At 39.3% G+C, this 15,610-nt stretch overlaps 1 protein-coding gene across 4 annotated transcripts; it reads right to left on the minus strand.

Annotated features, from left to right (window-relative positions):
- Positions 1 to 6,545: 6,545 nt before the first annotated feature.
- LOC123970175 (nephronectin) lies at positions 6,546 to 15,310 on the minus strand. 4 transcript variants are annotated; one of them, XR_006824893.1, is made up of 8 exons: positions 15,173 to 15,310; positions 12,853 to 12,977; positions 11,173 to 11,265; positions 10,924 to 11,046; positions 10,272 to 10,391; positions 8,058 to 8,192; positions 7,082 to 7,346; positions 6,546 to 6,903 (listed from the first exon to the last, which is right to left on the minus strand). XR_006824893.1 is itself a non-coding variant. In XM_046048080.1 (7 exons), the coding sequence occupies exons 1-7, from the start codon at positions 15,247 to 15,249 to the stop codon at positions 7,138 to 7,140; spliced, it is 882 nt and encodes a 293-aa protein (XP_045904036.1). In that variant the 5' UTR covers positions 15,250 to 15,310; the 3' UTR covers positions 6,546 to 7,137. The 4 variants fall into 4 exon arrangements, 1 of the variants encoding a protein (XP_045904036.1); XR_006824892.1 differs by having other exon boundaries at positions 6,546 to 6,927; XR_006824894.1 differs by lacking the exon at positions 8,058 to 8,192 and having other exon boundaries at positions 6,546 to 6,927.
- Between the last annotated feature and the right edge of the window lie 300 nt (positions 15,311 to 15,610).

Raw genomic sequence — 15,610 nt, forward strand, 5'->3', positions numbered from 1 at the left:
TTTTCTGTGAAAGTGTCAGTTGTGATGAGCAAAAATGTAAAAATGTAAGAAAGGTTTTTCCCTATCTACGACATCCAAAGTGAATCAGGAAGTCAACCCCCACAGCTTCCAATCATTTAGTCTTTGCAGAATAAGAGGAACTTTGCTGTACTGTATTATGCTGTTCCTGTAATGCCTTTAGCCTATGCACCGTTAATATCAGGAGTCAGAGAGGCAATTCAGAGGAGAAATGAGATGAAGTTGATAAAAGAGAAAAAATTCTATAAACATGTTAGTCGATGGATAAACCCTTTTGAATAAACCACCTACCTGTGTTAAAATTGTATTTCCATTATCTATTATCACATTAAGAGGCTTAACTCAATTTGCAACCCTTTACAGAGAGAGCGAGTACAGTTGTTGTACATGGAGCGCATAAGATGAGATCAGTTGCATAAATTTTGGAGAAAATGTAGAAAAACATCCTCCTCAACTCTTACCTGTATACAATATACCTGGAAGTATGTTACTGTGTATTTACCAATAACTTTTTAATTATCTTCATGTGTTAAAAATGTTAGTGTCAACGAACAGAAACTGTATTTATTATTACACAAACTTGTAGCCTCCCAGATTGGATTTCTGTTTTCCAGGCAAGATTTTTGTTGGATTTCCAAATACCAATAATTCAAACCAGCCCCAACACCTGGTGGAGATGGGGATCTGCAGTCTGGAGTCCTACAGCAAAACAGACTAGTGTGTAATTAGTACAATATTATTCATAAAAAATACACTAGGCAGACCTAATTTTGTAGTGTCCCTCAGTACCTCCAAACCCCTTTATTGTTTCCAGCCTGCTGCTAATGATTAAACACTTTACACCCTTATTTTTTTTTGCAAAAATAAATATAAAAATTAGTGTGTAAATGTTCATATTTCTCAGTTGGATGATAAAGTTTGAGGGTTAATGTGTGGCTCAGGTTCTTGAAATCTGACTGTCACCCCTATCTTCATGTAGCCTACTTATCTGTTTAACCTCTGTGGGGTCAAGATGATTGACAACGACGAGCCCACAGAGATTAAATAGCTGAGTTTCCCTACCACTCAGAAATGAAGAAGCATATTCGATGAGAGACGAAACGTCTTTGAGTTTCTTCAACCAAGACCATTTAGATTTTTTACCTTCCTTGGATATACTTATGAAAGCTATTTAAGATAGCGATGGGAAGAACTTTTTTCACATCCTGGAATAAAAAATGGCATTTGTAATAACAATCTACATTTTAGAGGTCTAGAAACATACACTTCCCTACCGTTCTGTTTTGCTTGCACATCTTCTGGTTTTCCACAAGATGTCAATGTTGCACTTCAAACACTTAACGGCTCCCAAGAAGTCAAAGGAGCCTTTGAAAGGTCTTGGCAGCACCTGACCCGCAGCTAAAGACTGGTACATTTGGATGGAAAATCAGACTCTTACTCAGACTTCAAGAAACATTCCATGTCAAATTATTTAAACTTTTCCGTCAAAATAGACAAAATTTTGAGAACATTTTTAAACTGAAATGGTTTGGCTGTAATTCATGGAGCTAACATGGAGGCCAGAGTTGATTTCTATTACGCCAAAATAAACAGAGTAAAGCCTAAAGTAAAACAATATCTCCACCAATGGTTCATAACATCTTAGCGATGGAAGAGACTGCCAACAGTGGTTGCAGTGCGGTCAGTTTGAGGTGAGGTTTTGGGGTTGTCGGTTAATCCTAAAGTTGAGTTTAAGTGGAAACTGAGGTTCTGCTTGGCCTGGCTTGTGTGGTATTAGAAATGGAGTGGGAAATAGGGGAGCTTCTTAATCAACACACTGTTTCTTTGCATTGTCACTAGATAGACAATTAACAGAACTTTTAAATGTTTGTGTTTAAATTGTGTAAACATAGAAAAATATCTTGTACCATGCGCCTGTTCTGCACGGTCAGAACAGTTCAGCTGGACATCATATCAAGCATATGAACATACTATTTGAGCGCTACAGTAATAAAATTATTTCCACCCATTTAAGTTTTTAGCAGAACAGACTGTTTTCATTTCTCAGTTCCACTCTGAAAATTTGTGAGTGTGTCCCCATGGGCAGGGTGGGGTGGCGGCTAGGCAGAGTGAATGGGAAGGTATTACACAGCATGACTACAGTCCATTTCTGTGTCTGCGTCTATGTTCCCCGACTACAGCCCTTGTGAGCTCACCGGCCACTGACAGGGAATTGGCCGCAGCCTGCTCTCACTGAGTGATTCCCCGGCGGGACAACCTGCCAAGCGGTGAGCTTGCCAGCAACCCACTCATACATTCCTCAACAGAGTGGCCGCTGCCAGCTTGGCGAGTCTGGGTGGGTGCCACCCAGTGCTTCCTTAGCTGCTCCAGACACCTGAACTAGCAGAGGAGTGGAAGAGAAAGAGAGAGAAACAGGGATGGATGGAAGGGTCCAGAGCTGTGTTAAATAGCCAGCAAACAGCCAAAGCAGCTGTTGTGGACTTTTCCACAACGATTCCACTGTTCCAGCTTCAGGGATAACACTAATTAAAACTGTGCCAGTCTCTTTTCTTGCCAGAACTTTCCTTACATACATACTGTCTATGCACACATGCATTTAGACACATGCTGTCTCTCAGATACACCATCAACCCCTGCTTGTTTGAATGAAGTTACTGACACTCTGTTGTGAACAAAATTAACTTCTTTTGGTCTTTTCCCTGACTAACTTAAAGCTGCAGTAACATTTTTTTGGCCCACCTGGCTGTCTGATCAATGTCCATTAGTCAAGTTCAGTACTCATGCCCATTTTGGCTTTGTTTTTTGGTCTTCACCAACTCCTGAGGGAAATGTCAGGCTCTTTTGCTGCTTAATGTGTCACTAAGTTCACTAGTTGTTAACTTTGTCAGTGTACCGTTTGGTGCTGGGCAAGTAATATATTGTGGGTTTGTCAGAGTTTTTTTTTTTTGCTAAAAAATGAAGTGAGAGTGAACCTGAACAGTAAAATTGCGGGATGTCAAACCAAAACAATGAGCTGAAAGCGAGACTGTCCTCCCAAGCAAGTGCCCCAAAACGACATATATTTACATTCAAGTGACAAAGCCCCCTAGCCACAATTGTTATAATGACGAGAACAAAGGATAAAGTAAGTTGACAGCATAAAGGAGAGACTGAGTCCATTTAGAGTGATTGTCAGGCTGGATGGATGGACTTTAACAAAGGAGGGCCACTGTTCATTTCCTGTTTCCAACCGACAGTCAACATCCTTTTTTTTCAAAAGCATGACCTCAATCGTTTTTTAAAACCGGAACCAAATTTTTATTAACCATGACAACAAAGGTCCTTAATGAAATAGTCATTTTAACCCAAACCATGATCTTTCTCTAAATCTGGCCAAACCTTAACCATTATGTTGTCACATCATGAAGTTGGTGTATTTGAGCAGTGATTTAAAATGGTTTTGAAAGGCACTTGATAAGTTAGAACCTGAAAATATCTGAATGATAAATAAAATTATTAATTGGTTAACAAAACTGATGACTAATCACTACTACACAAAAAACAAACTCTTCTCTCAATCCCTCGGAGGACACACATGCTGTAAAAGAACAGAAATACATTGCTTTTCTCCGTGGTTGGGCTCTAATTGCTGCACAAAAGAATAATGAAGTGTGTTCACTTCCAAGAGAAACCTTTGATCCCAGCCACTTTTCTTCACCTTCCTCAGAGTGGGCATTCCTACATAGATTAGCTGGAAATCTTTCCTGTTCAATCAGAGGATAATCCCCCGAAATAAGACTGCTCGGCTCTCATATTAAGAATGATTTAGGCACAGTGAATTCCGGTGAGGTCAAGTCTCCACTTTCATGTTATGATGTGGCTGTTCCAGTTGTTATACATAACTTGTGGAGAGAATAAGAGCAGACAGAATAAAGGAGAGGAAAAGAAGGCAACTTCTTTTTTTTTTTTTTACTGTTCAGAGTTCAAAGTCATCATGTGGATTTCAAACATGAATAAAGGTCATTGACACAGCTCAGTCCAAAGAAAGTTTGTGCGTGTGTGTAGCTTGAATAAGAGTGTCTGGGAGTTAACTTTTTAAGACGTTTGAGGTCTTGCAGATATTTCCACATCAGGTTTTCCTTCAGCCTCACACACACTAGACACCACACAGCAGAACATTCATCAGGAGTGTATTAGTATGAATGAGAATTACAAGGAAGCGCTGGTGCACATGGGCTTTTTCCCTCCCAGGGTCACACAGAAGAGAGTGGCTCACATGTATTTACTCCACTTAATGTGATTTAAAAGTGACTGAGAGGACAGTGCTGCCTTTAAGATAACAGGAAGCTTTAATTATCCCCATGGCAAAATTGTGTAAGCTGCTGTGATGTGAGTCTATTTCCATTTCTAAACTGAAACAAATGAACCTAGTTCATTTCTTTTTGTCCTTTTTGGCACAGATTTCTGAATATGGGGAATGATTTGGCAACAGAACCAATAAGCTCAGCTTTATTTAGTTCAGCTCATTTTAGTCAAATTCAATAGTGTATAAAAGAAATCTGGGAAGACTGCTGTAGGCAGTGAGCTGTCACACTCTCTCTACTCTTCTGCAGATTTTGTAGGGAAAGGCAGGCAAGAGAAAATGGCTCCCTAACAAGATTTATAATTTTACACCAAGGATTCAAGCTTTGGCTCATTATCCCTGAGTGGGATTGGTCAGCATCTATGATTTTAATTCATTCATAGAAACACTGCACTGTGTTCATCCTTATAGTGCCTGTGTGTCAGAGGAGATGAGAGTCCAATAGAAACATAATACCAGAATTAGCCATGGAAAAGCCTCCTCTGATGGAGCATGAGGAGAAAAGACTGGCTTATTTCAAGCTAAAGTGAAAAGGACAGTATGGGCAAGACAGGGGTTTTAGTGGTTTTACAGTTCAGTTATGGTGTTCGAAAGCATGGTCTTTCAGCAACGTGGGTGGCACGGTTGTTCCTAGCATCTCTGCTATTGTATTGTCATTGGCTCTGTGCACTTGTCAGCATCATTGCTCACTTTCTCAGGATAAATGTTGGTTTTGCTTTATGTAGGAAAGCCAAGGCAGCAGCAGCTTTGATTCGTGAAATTGCCATGGCCTCAGTGTGAGAGCTTGTGTCACTGCAGATGTCCAAATTCCTCTGACATGTTTATTGTTTTCTTTTTATTTTGCGGAGGCCATTCAGCACAGCCCTAGAGCCACTGTTCCTGTAGCTACTCTTCCATGCGAAATCTAGTTTGTCGTATAAACAGAGAACCAGAAAATAACAAGCACAAGTAAAGGGGAAATTTCCACCCCAGCCTTGTCCTCCTTTTTCTCCCTAGCCCCCTTCAGTGTACCCACCACTTGTTGTCCTTTATTTGTGGCTTAAGTGCTTTGGCATTAAAGCTTATTATTTTTTGGTAAATAAACCAGTTTCTGGTAGGAATTACACACAACTTGGTGTGAGGTCCTTTTCAGAAAGGGGCCTGGATCCTTTTATGTAAAATGTTTTCTATTTCTGCTTTTGTAAGACACTTTTGACTGCTTTGAAAGAGAGAAACAAGGTTTTTCTTGCGTTTCTGGGGGTGAGGTTGGGGATTTTTCTCAGCATTGTGGTGAGATTTATTCGAAGAGGCTGCATTTTTTCCTGATTTCCCTCTTTGTTCTCTGTAAGTAGTTCCAGGTCCCCCCTCACTCACACACACGTGTGTGTGTGTAAACGTGCACGAGGGTCTGTGATTTTGCACATGGGCGTGTGTATGTGCGTGTGTGGACCACATGTGTGAATGCGTGTGCGTGAGGGTGAGGCGGGGACTTGATGTGACACCTGCTGTTGGGATGAATAGGGTCAGTGGCAGGGCCCTTCAGCAAGCAGCAGCTGCTTGTTCTCACTGCAAGCCCGACTCTCTCAGCGCTCCGAAGCCACTAGCACTACAAGTGAGGCCCTGACACAACACATAGTGCCCCCTACCACCATCTCCTATCATTACAGTTATTATCTTCAAGCATAGCAATTCCCCTTCTTCAAGGATCACGATCTTAATCGTTCGGAAGGAAATGTGAAATTGAACTGAGGTAAACATCAAATACAAACTTCAATTTCCATTCTTGCGCTCTCTGAATGCAGGAAGAGGTTTCCAGACAGCTGCTGACAGACAAAGATTCTTGGTATTTGGTTGGTCTGACCTGTCTATGCTCTCTTGCTGTGTGGTAGTCTGCCCTGCGTGTGACTTAGAAGGTCTGAAAACATTCCCTGTGGCATAACAGAGGAAGAGGGCAGAAGATAAACAATGAGGTATGAGAACATCAGTCTGTGTGTTAGCAAATTCCTCTGTGTTAAATTTGTCTTATTTTTTAATAGGTTTTTAATTAGAAATTTAGGGAAAAAAAGCATCATAACAACCCTTTACAGACACGTCATATGGTAGAAATCACAGCAAATATCCTTTCACAGCATTTTGTTTCGCTACAGTTTATTGTGAAGGTGGTAGACGTATAATATCTTCCCTTATCATTCCACCAGAGGTCAGCCTTTTATTAACAAATTCTGATGAAGTTTCACAAAACTGCCTTTTTTCAGGATGAAAACTTAAACTTAATGGGATGTTTAATACATTACCAATGACTTGTGAGCAATAGCTGCAAATTTGTGCTACATTTTGTTGGACAAAATAGATCCCACGTGCAATAACAGGGGTGGTGTTTGTGTGACACTGGTGATGCCAGCGCAAGGAAAACCCTCCTGTCATCACAGTCCATTTGGGCTGAAGTGCACAAGCAAAGTACAGAGTGTGGTGCTGTTGCTGTGCATTTGTTAAATGAAGGGTTCCTTCAACAGACATCAAACAGGCAACGAATAGTGCTGGGGGTATTCCAAGTTTTTGCCTTGCTGCCGAGAAAGAGAAATAACAGCCTTGAAACAGAAGAAGACAACAAGGTTTGTAGATGAGTTGACAATTATTATTACTCAATAAAATACTTGACATTGCAACATGTTCTGAGAGTTTTGAAAACTTCCACAACCTCTGTAAACCATTTTTTATTAACCTGAACACCTCTTAAATTACCCTCTAATGATGCATGTCCCTTTTTGTTTGAGCCATGTAGGTTGCAAGAAGACGCTCTAAGATGAAGGTTGTATGGGCTTGGTCCTTTTGGAGAGTTTGTAGTTGAAGTACATGACAGCCTTGGACTGTGGGGCTCTCCTGGGCAAGCAGGTGCGTCCGTTGCCGAAGTAGTCCTCTAAACACTGACAGGTGTAGGAACCGTCAGTGTTGACACACTGAGCGTAGTGGCTGCACCGGTGAGACCCGGTTAAACATTCATCCTTATCTGGGGAAAGGAGGCGAAGGAGATTTGAAATGTTTATACATGACGAATGCTTGTAGAATGCTTGTCAGCTATTTAATCATTTCTTATCAAGTCAAGGCCGCTTCGTAGCCAAGTCATATTAGACCAGTATAGAGGGAGCAAAGGATTTTGAGAAACTGTGTGTTTCAACCCTGCTCGAGAGATAATTTTGCAATGCTCATCACATGGACGAAAACAAAAACAGCTCGTGGGTGAGCCCACAGCTGAGTGGGTGAGCTACGAGTGCTCATCAAATAAACATGGTCTATGGATCCTCTGCTGCCAAAGCACATCTTCACGTGATCTCTCTCTTTGCCAATTAACACAGATGAGGAGAACATGTGGAGCTGTGTGGTGATCCATTTAGTCATTTACAGGATTGGACATGGAACAGATCTGAATGTGGCTTAGAAAGATGGCCTAGTGGTCTGAGACGCATTGGACTTCTATTGCATGATGTCCCCTTTATTCCCTCCACATGTTTCCTGTTCATCCCTACTGTCAAATTACGAGAAAAAACCCTCAGATATACCTTAACATCCAAACACATAAACACACATCCTCACATATGTCACTATTTATAGAGATTTCATGGAAAACATGTGACCATCTGCTTAACAACTACTGGTTATTTAAGCACTCCGAAAACACATTACATTATTATCTTTGTTTAGTAACAAATAGAGACCACACCTCGACATTGCAGCGAGCCCTGGTGTGTCCCCAGCACAAAACCATCCTGGCACACACAGACAAAGCTGCCAAAAGTGTTCTTGCAGGTCTGCCGTGGGTGACACACATCAACATCCCGCTGACACTCATTTACATCTGCAACACAACACAAACATGTGTCAGACACCAGCAACACATTTGGCTAATTTCATTGCACAACAGTCCAGATTTTTGTTCTTCTCGTCCACACAGCCCGGCCCCTCCTCAACTCTTCAAAACAAACACACACACACGCAGACACACCAACCAAACCACTCAAGGACAAGGTGCTAAAATGTGTCTTGTCTGTGCTCAAAACAATAATCGCCTTCAAAAAGACACGAGAGGTACAAATGAGTACCCTGAACTGGCAACCAAGTCTTTGTATTGACTCTTTGAAAGGTGCGCCGCTGTTCAAAGACAGGGAATGACCTAAAGACACAAATCTTTCACATCAGCAGTGCAGAATGAAGTCGTTTATGGAGTCTTCTGGGTTACATTTACTAATAATGACACCAAATGTTTCTGTAAATACGGACTGAGTATGGTACGTTTATTGTAGTAACAGCCAGATACATGTTTCTTTTTTTACTTTATTCTATAGTCATTTGAGATCAGGATATCTTTTTTTCATACCTCTGTCAATAAATATAACAGAAAATACCAAAGGTTTACTAACTACATTAAAGCAACTCAGTGTATGCTGCTTACTTAATCCCTTAATATCCTTACTTAAACATAGAAAAACACCTGCAGTTTTTTTAGGTTTGACTATTGATGTAACTTTGCTACACCATGTACAATACCTCTTATACTTGTCCCACACTACTTTTAACACAGTTGTGCATTGGTGGGGCAAAAGCTATGATTTCTCCCCGTCTTGGACGTTGAATTGTTCCCACCAAAATCTCTCCCACAGTGTGAAAATGTCTTAACAGCCATGAGAGAGGCTGTTGAAAGCTTGCTTCATTACAGGACAGGAGGTGTCTGCTGCTGACTTACCGAGGGGGACTTAAGTCATAAAACGGTTGGACACTGAGGAGAGAGTCCAGGGTGTGTTTTTCTTTACATGAGGTAATTAAAGGCTTTTTAACATTGGGTGGACAGACCCAGTGGCGAGGTGCCACTGGTAAGTTCGCTGCAGGTAGTTAACACAACGTGCATAGGAAGCTGTGTGCATCACCTGCTCTACAAATAAAGCCAAATAGAAAAGACCTTGCAAAGCATGATGGTGGGAACAACAACACACAACACACAAAAAAGCTATATGTAAATGAGTAAGGAATGTTGGCGCTGTGATTCCCTATAACACCATTTTGTCTGCAGGAACTTTCCCAAGGGAACCTTTATAGGAACTGAGGAACTTAACCCGCATTTTGATGAATCTTAGGGACAAATTTCTTCAATGATAGTTCCCTTGCCGTGAAAATTTCCTTCTCTGGTGGGTATTTTACAACAGCCATTTAAAAACAACAGCAAACACAGTGTGCTGCTTTACAGCTCTGTGCTTTAATTTTTGACACGAACCCTTATGTAGCCACAGAGGAGAGTTTATGATTAAACAATGAGGTTCAGTGTTTATCCTGCATTAACTGATACTGGCCACTTGTAACCACTGTAAATACAACATTGACATATTTTTAAGTTCATATGGTGCAATTTTTAGCAAACACTTTGACTATTTACTCATCCGCAGGTATGTAGCAACATTAGCATTCATTTGGAGTCATATTTCTGGCCACGTGATGAACGTAAGTTTGGTTTGCCGGCCGTTTGGTCCTGGACAGTTAGTAGGAAGGGTTTTACAGCTTACTGCTTACTACTAAAACAGGGTTAATAAGAGCGATGAGAGTGAACCAAAACAATCATCTGAAAGACGTTAAATACCCCTTGAGCTCAGGAGTGAGAATTCACTGTAGGTTCATCACTACAAGGAGAAAACTATGTCAACAGATATACCACTAGCTTATGATTAGTTAGGGCTGAAAAACAACCTCTCTCAAACATGATCATGATGTCAGACTAAATAATGATGTCATGACTAAATAATGAACTGAATACAAACGGCATTTCAGGATTACTGTCAGGCTAGGATAAACCATGAAAAGTAAAACACCAATCCTAAACAAGTAAGGTATGTTTCTACTGTAATTCACCGTAGTGATAGGCTGAGGGGTGTTTCTGAAGAAGCATTACCTTCACAAGTCTTGTTGTCAGTGGCCAGGTGGAGACCGGGGGGACACAGGCAGTGCACTACTCCCCCTCTCTCCATCTGGCAACCAAACTGGCAGCGCAGGGAGAAACATGCGGCCCCTCCTGGAAGACAGACAGGGAAACACTGGCTGAGGATCGGTCAGAGAAATGGGCCACTGGATCACCGCTGAGAGCACCACACACACACACACCACACACACACACACACACACACACACCCACACACACACACACACACAAATTGCCATACTACCACACCATACTCATACATAAACAAAAATGGTGACCAAACACGACTTAAAAAAAAAAAATCAGTATCTTATCATTGTCATTTATATTTTCACCCGTAAAATACAATATCACCACTAAACTTTGCTATGATATCACTATCAATAATATAAACAGTGAATTTCTGTCATGAACATTTATGTAAACCTAAAATGGTGTGTAAATTAGTACCAAGTCCTCAGATATGTCAACCACCTATTAAGGTAATACGATGGCAGGTGGCTTTTGGGTGAACACTGATCCAACATGAGAAATTTCATCTGTCAGATTACACATTTTCTTCATTTGGGTTTCAGATATTGGACTGTAAGTTTTAAATATTCTGTTTAAACATGAAATTACTCACTGGTGCAGGTGTAGCCATCAGCACTCAGTGTGTATCCAGGTTCACAGTAACAGCGATAGCTACCGTGTGTATTCATGCAGCGCTGGAAACACAGTCTCTTCAGGAAACCGCACTCATTCACATCTGGAGTCAATATGAAACATTATTCAAGCAGCAGATAGAAATCCTTGCGGTAAATGATGCAGGAGAACACAGGTAATGGTTAACAAATTAGAAACATAAGACAGACAATGATTTTGTACATTATACCTTCATCACACTGGGGTCCTTTAAACCCTGTGGAGCATAAACACTTGTCTGGTCCCACACATTTTCCATTTACACATGGTTTCTTGCACACCGCTGTGGAGGATGATAAACACAATATAAACCAATCATCACTAATCATTACTAATTACATCACTCACGTCTGTCCACTGGTATATGAAAAGATCCATCATTATAGTGTAAGTATACTCATAAATAAATAAATAAAAGCAGCACCAATTAATTTTTTGTCCACCTGAGGACAATGTCAACACAACATTGACATGTATCATGTTATAAAGTGGATATGATTATATGGTGTTAGCAAACAGTTGCCTATGTATGCATACAGCAAACATGGAGCAACATTAGCATTCATTTGGAGCTGTGTTTCATGGCGCCGCCAGGCAAATCGAAATCCAATATTAACTCTCCTTCTACCTATGTTTTGGTCTCCACCAGCTACTGATGGTAGCTATCTGATACTAAATTTTCCACTATGTTCACCAGTAGTTCCTAACCTTGTCTGCCATTTGGTCCTTGGCAGGTTATGTACAGTAGGTTTTTGTTACTTTTGTAGAGTTGTATCTCTGGCCATGTAAGTACGATATTCACTAACCTTTTAACCCCGATTGGTTCTCCACCAACTCCTGTCTGCCTCTTTAGGTGTCAGTTGTTTCATTATGTTAACTAGCTAGTTGCTAAATTAGTCTGTTGTTTGCTGTTGAACTGGTAGTGTAGAGTTGGTTTTGAGAGTTTTTTCACTGAAAACAGAAGCCTGGTTGAAGCGATACTGATGACAGTGAACAAACAGTTAAGTTGAGGGCTATAAAATCTAAACAATAAGCTAAAATATGCTAAAATGCTCTATAGAGCTGAAGGGAACTACAAATTTGGATGATGATTCTCCGTGTGTTCGGTAATAAAAGCAACAACTTTCTGATTACATGTAGTCATTTGATGCATTGGCAGTATTGAAATATTGATTTGTGCTGCTTTAAATGTAAAAATACTCTTTAAAACTCTTGCGTTCATAGTTTTACTTAAGCAAATGTACAAAAAGTAGTATCAGCACAATGTACTTGAGTATTAAAAGTGAAAGTACACATTATGCAGAACAGCCCTTTTCAGAGTGTTACATTATATATATATATATATATATTTTTTTTTTACTGGTGAATTAACACATGGATAGTATATGCTGGTTGAATAAATTTAATAAACACACTTTGGGTTGTGTTATATCAAATATATTATTATACCTTACACATACTGTACTACGTACATCACATGGTCTTACTACACATATATAAAATCTTAAGTTAATAGTACCTAAAGCTATCAGATAAATGTAGTGGAGTGTTGGTGTAAAAGCGCAAAGTAGCATAGAAAGGAAATACACATAATACAAGTAAAGCACAAGTACCTCTAGTAACTGTACTTAAGTGAAGTATTTGAGTACATTTACTTTCCAGCACTAATGGTCCTAATGTAGAAATGTATAGAAGAAAAAACAAATATGAGGAAAATTGCAATTAAAAAACCAGGAATGCAAGAATCAAAACTCCCTCACTCTTATTTCCTTGTGTCTGTTGCTTTGGTGAGATACTGAACTGATAACTTGTGAACTGTGGGTAATGTGTCATTGTAGTTGTGCTGTCACTGAATTGCAGAATGACTTACGCTGACAAATGCTGTTAACATTCCTCCATCCCAAACAACAGGAAGTATTCTGACCATAGCTGCAGAGTCCCGGCCGCAAGTGACCCCCAGTGTGCTCCAGCGCATCCTCCACTGACCTGTGGAGGCTGGGACAAAAGGTTATCAGATCATTAAGCATCGCCAAGCCTTCAGGGGCTTCAGTTTCACCACAGAACCCACACACAGGGATGGGCAAAAATACATCAAAATGTATTTTAAAACAAGATAACAAATACCCTAATTTTAAGTGTATCAAAATAAACTACAAAATACAGCAGCCACACCATGTATCAAAGTAAACTACTGTATTTTTGAATTTCAAAAATACTAAAAATACTTTTCCAAGGTACCATAAAATCACTTTGCAAACCTTCTATTTGTTGTCCTATTTGATCTATCCCTTCACCACCCTGACTCAGCTGATTAAGTGGACAATGTTTGAGAGCAACAGCTTTTCCTATATGTGAAAAAGCTGATATTATTAGTATTTTGCAGTGTTTTTAAACTACAAAATACAAAACACCAAAGTATTTTGACACAAAATATGAAGCACTTTCAATCAATCCTATCAAATACAAATGACAAAATCCTATTTTGTATTTCAACTATGTAAATATATGTATCATAAATACTGCCCGTCCATGCCCACACAGACTGATGCCCTGAAAGCTTTAGAAAACCCACAGACGTAGAATCTTCTGCCCTAGCTATGCCTCGTGCTGCAAGCTAAATAAACATACTTCAAATAATGATTAGAGACAGCAGACATCAACATTTTTACTGCAAGCAATTGTGAAAGTTAAATAGTGTTGGACAACAAATTCAATGATAAGGATTACAAATCAAAAAATGAGGCACCTCAAACAATAGTTAGACCAGTGGTATTCCAAAAAATTTGTACAAGGAAACTATATTCAAAAACGTTTTTGCTTTCAGATTAGTTATATTGTCCATCGTGACAGAAAGAAAAAGTAACACATGTGAAAGATCATTATTAAGTCCCCAAAGGAAGCACAACACAGTAATGAATCTATAGTTAACATACACATATCAAAGATCACATCCATGTTCATTCATTCACCACTTTCTATATAATAAATACTAAGTTGTTTACTCTTGTGAGCAGTAACTGAGATTTCAATTATTTATTAATCATAGCTTTCTTGAGTCATCATCACTGAAAAGTTCTTATAATACATACATAGTCACACAACGGTAATTTTCAGATATATATGATGTGATGCATTGTATTGTGGACCATAGGCACTTTGTGAGGGCTCTATATGGTGCGTACTTTTCATCATCATCAGATTTTAGAAAGAGGATTATGTAAAAGACAGTTAGCCATTTACGGTTTTTAATTTTTTAGCTAGAGTGTTGTATTAGCAACACGTTCCTCAGAGATGTAGCATAGTGGCTAGATTGATTGGCACAAAAATAATGTGAGAAAAACTAAATTATGAAAAAGCTGTAATAAAAAAGGTAACTCCAGGGCATTAGTGGAGTAGGTAAAATGACAATATTTGCTTCATCAAACAATTCTGACAAAATGGTGTTTGTGTTTTCAGTGTAACTTTTTTGGTCTTTATTACAGGATATGTAATAGTAACATGACAAATGATTTCTTTCAAAAATACTAAAATACACTCAAAACAATATGTCATAAAGACAATAAATAATAAAGAAAAAAATTAAGGATTAAATAAAACGAATAAAAAGGAATGGCCAGGGGTGTTTTGATGCAGTAAAGAGTGAAATGTAACCAATTAGCAATATTCCCATATTCCCATATTTATAAAAATATCACATGCATTTTATAGCTTTCCGGATCTTTTGCACACTCACTGCATCTGTATACTGTAACTACTTATGAAACACCTTCCTCATTCCCATGCATTCACCAGAAAAGTCCTTAGCAGTAATCATTTCTGTCTCATTAAAATCTGCTGTAATAAACAAAAGTGCAATAAACTACATGGCCTATCGAACCCATGGACATGCATTCATTTAAAGCTGCTGTTAAATCTCCTCACACCCACACAGCAATAAGAGGCTATTAAATGATTAGACACGGGCCAAGTAGGTTCATTTCACATGCTCACACTGTACTGGTAGAGCCCACCAACAGTCTTTTTTGAAGAAGGTGGCTAAATTGCACAGACTCTTGTTGTCCACATACTTGAGCAGCACTTTATTGCTCTTGGAAAAAGGATAGATTACCATATGATAAAATTCAGATTTTTTAACATCAAAAAACAGATTCACTTCTTGAAAAACATTATTTTCATAAACTCTGTCTTACCTGTGCTGATGAAGAGCCATGGAGAGCGAAAAGAAATGCACTATCACCACAAAGACCCTTTGGCTTATTTCAGTCATTTTCTTCCACCACAGCTTCTATTATAACCCTTTAAGTTCATATTAGCTACCTCTATCTTCCGAAACCTTCTCTCCATCAGAAGAGACACTTGTGTTGTGGTGTGTGTGTTTAAAAGGCAATTCTAGAAGTGTCTTCTGTACCAAAGGAGGAGGGGGGGTCACATGGTGTAATTGTAGGGTGCTGAGAGTAATAGGTGTGACAGCTCACCTGTGTGCAAATACATAGAGAGGGGCCACCAAAGATAGGCAGGGGTTAAAACCAAAAGAGAATGACAAAATAAGAATGGAAGTACAAGAATACAAAGAACTGAAAAGTTATTAGTTGACAAAAAACAATATCCACTCAATGTTGACTTATTCA

Source organism: Micropterus dolomieu, linkage group LG04 (assembly GCF_021292245.1).
Source record: "Micropterus dolomieu isolate WLL.071019.BEF.003 ecotype Adirondacks linkage group LG04, ASM2129224v1, whole genome shotgun sequence".
Taxonomy (NCBI): Eukaryota; Metazoa; Chordata; class Actinopteri; order Centrarchiformes; family Centrarchidae; genus Micropterus; species Micropterus dolomieu.

Coding starts and splice junctions, on each gene's coding strand:
- LOC123970175 (XM_046048080.1), bottom strand. CDS start 15,249: ATGACTGAAATAAGCCAAAGGGTCTTTGTGGTGATAGTGCATTTCTTT. Junction 11,266..12,852: donor TGTTAACAGCATTTGTCAGC/GTAAGTCATTCT, acceptor CATCCTCCACAG/CGGTGTGCAAGAAACCATGT. Junction 11,047..11,172: donor AGGACCCCAGTGTGATGAAG/GTATAATGTACA, acceptor TATTGACTCCAG/ATGTGAATGAGTGCGGTTTC.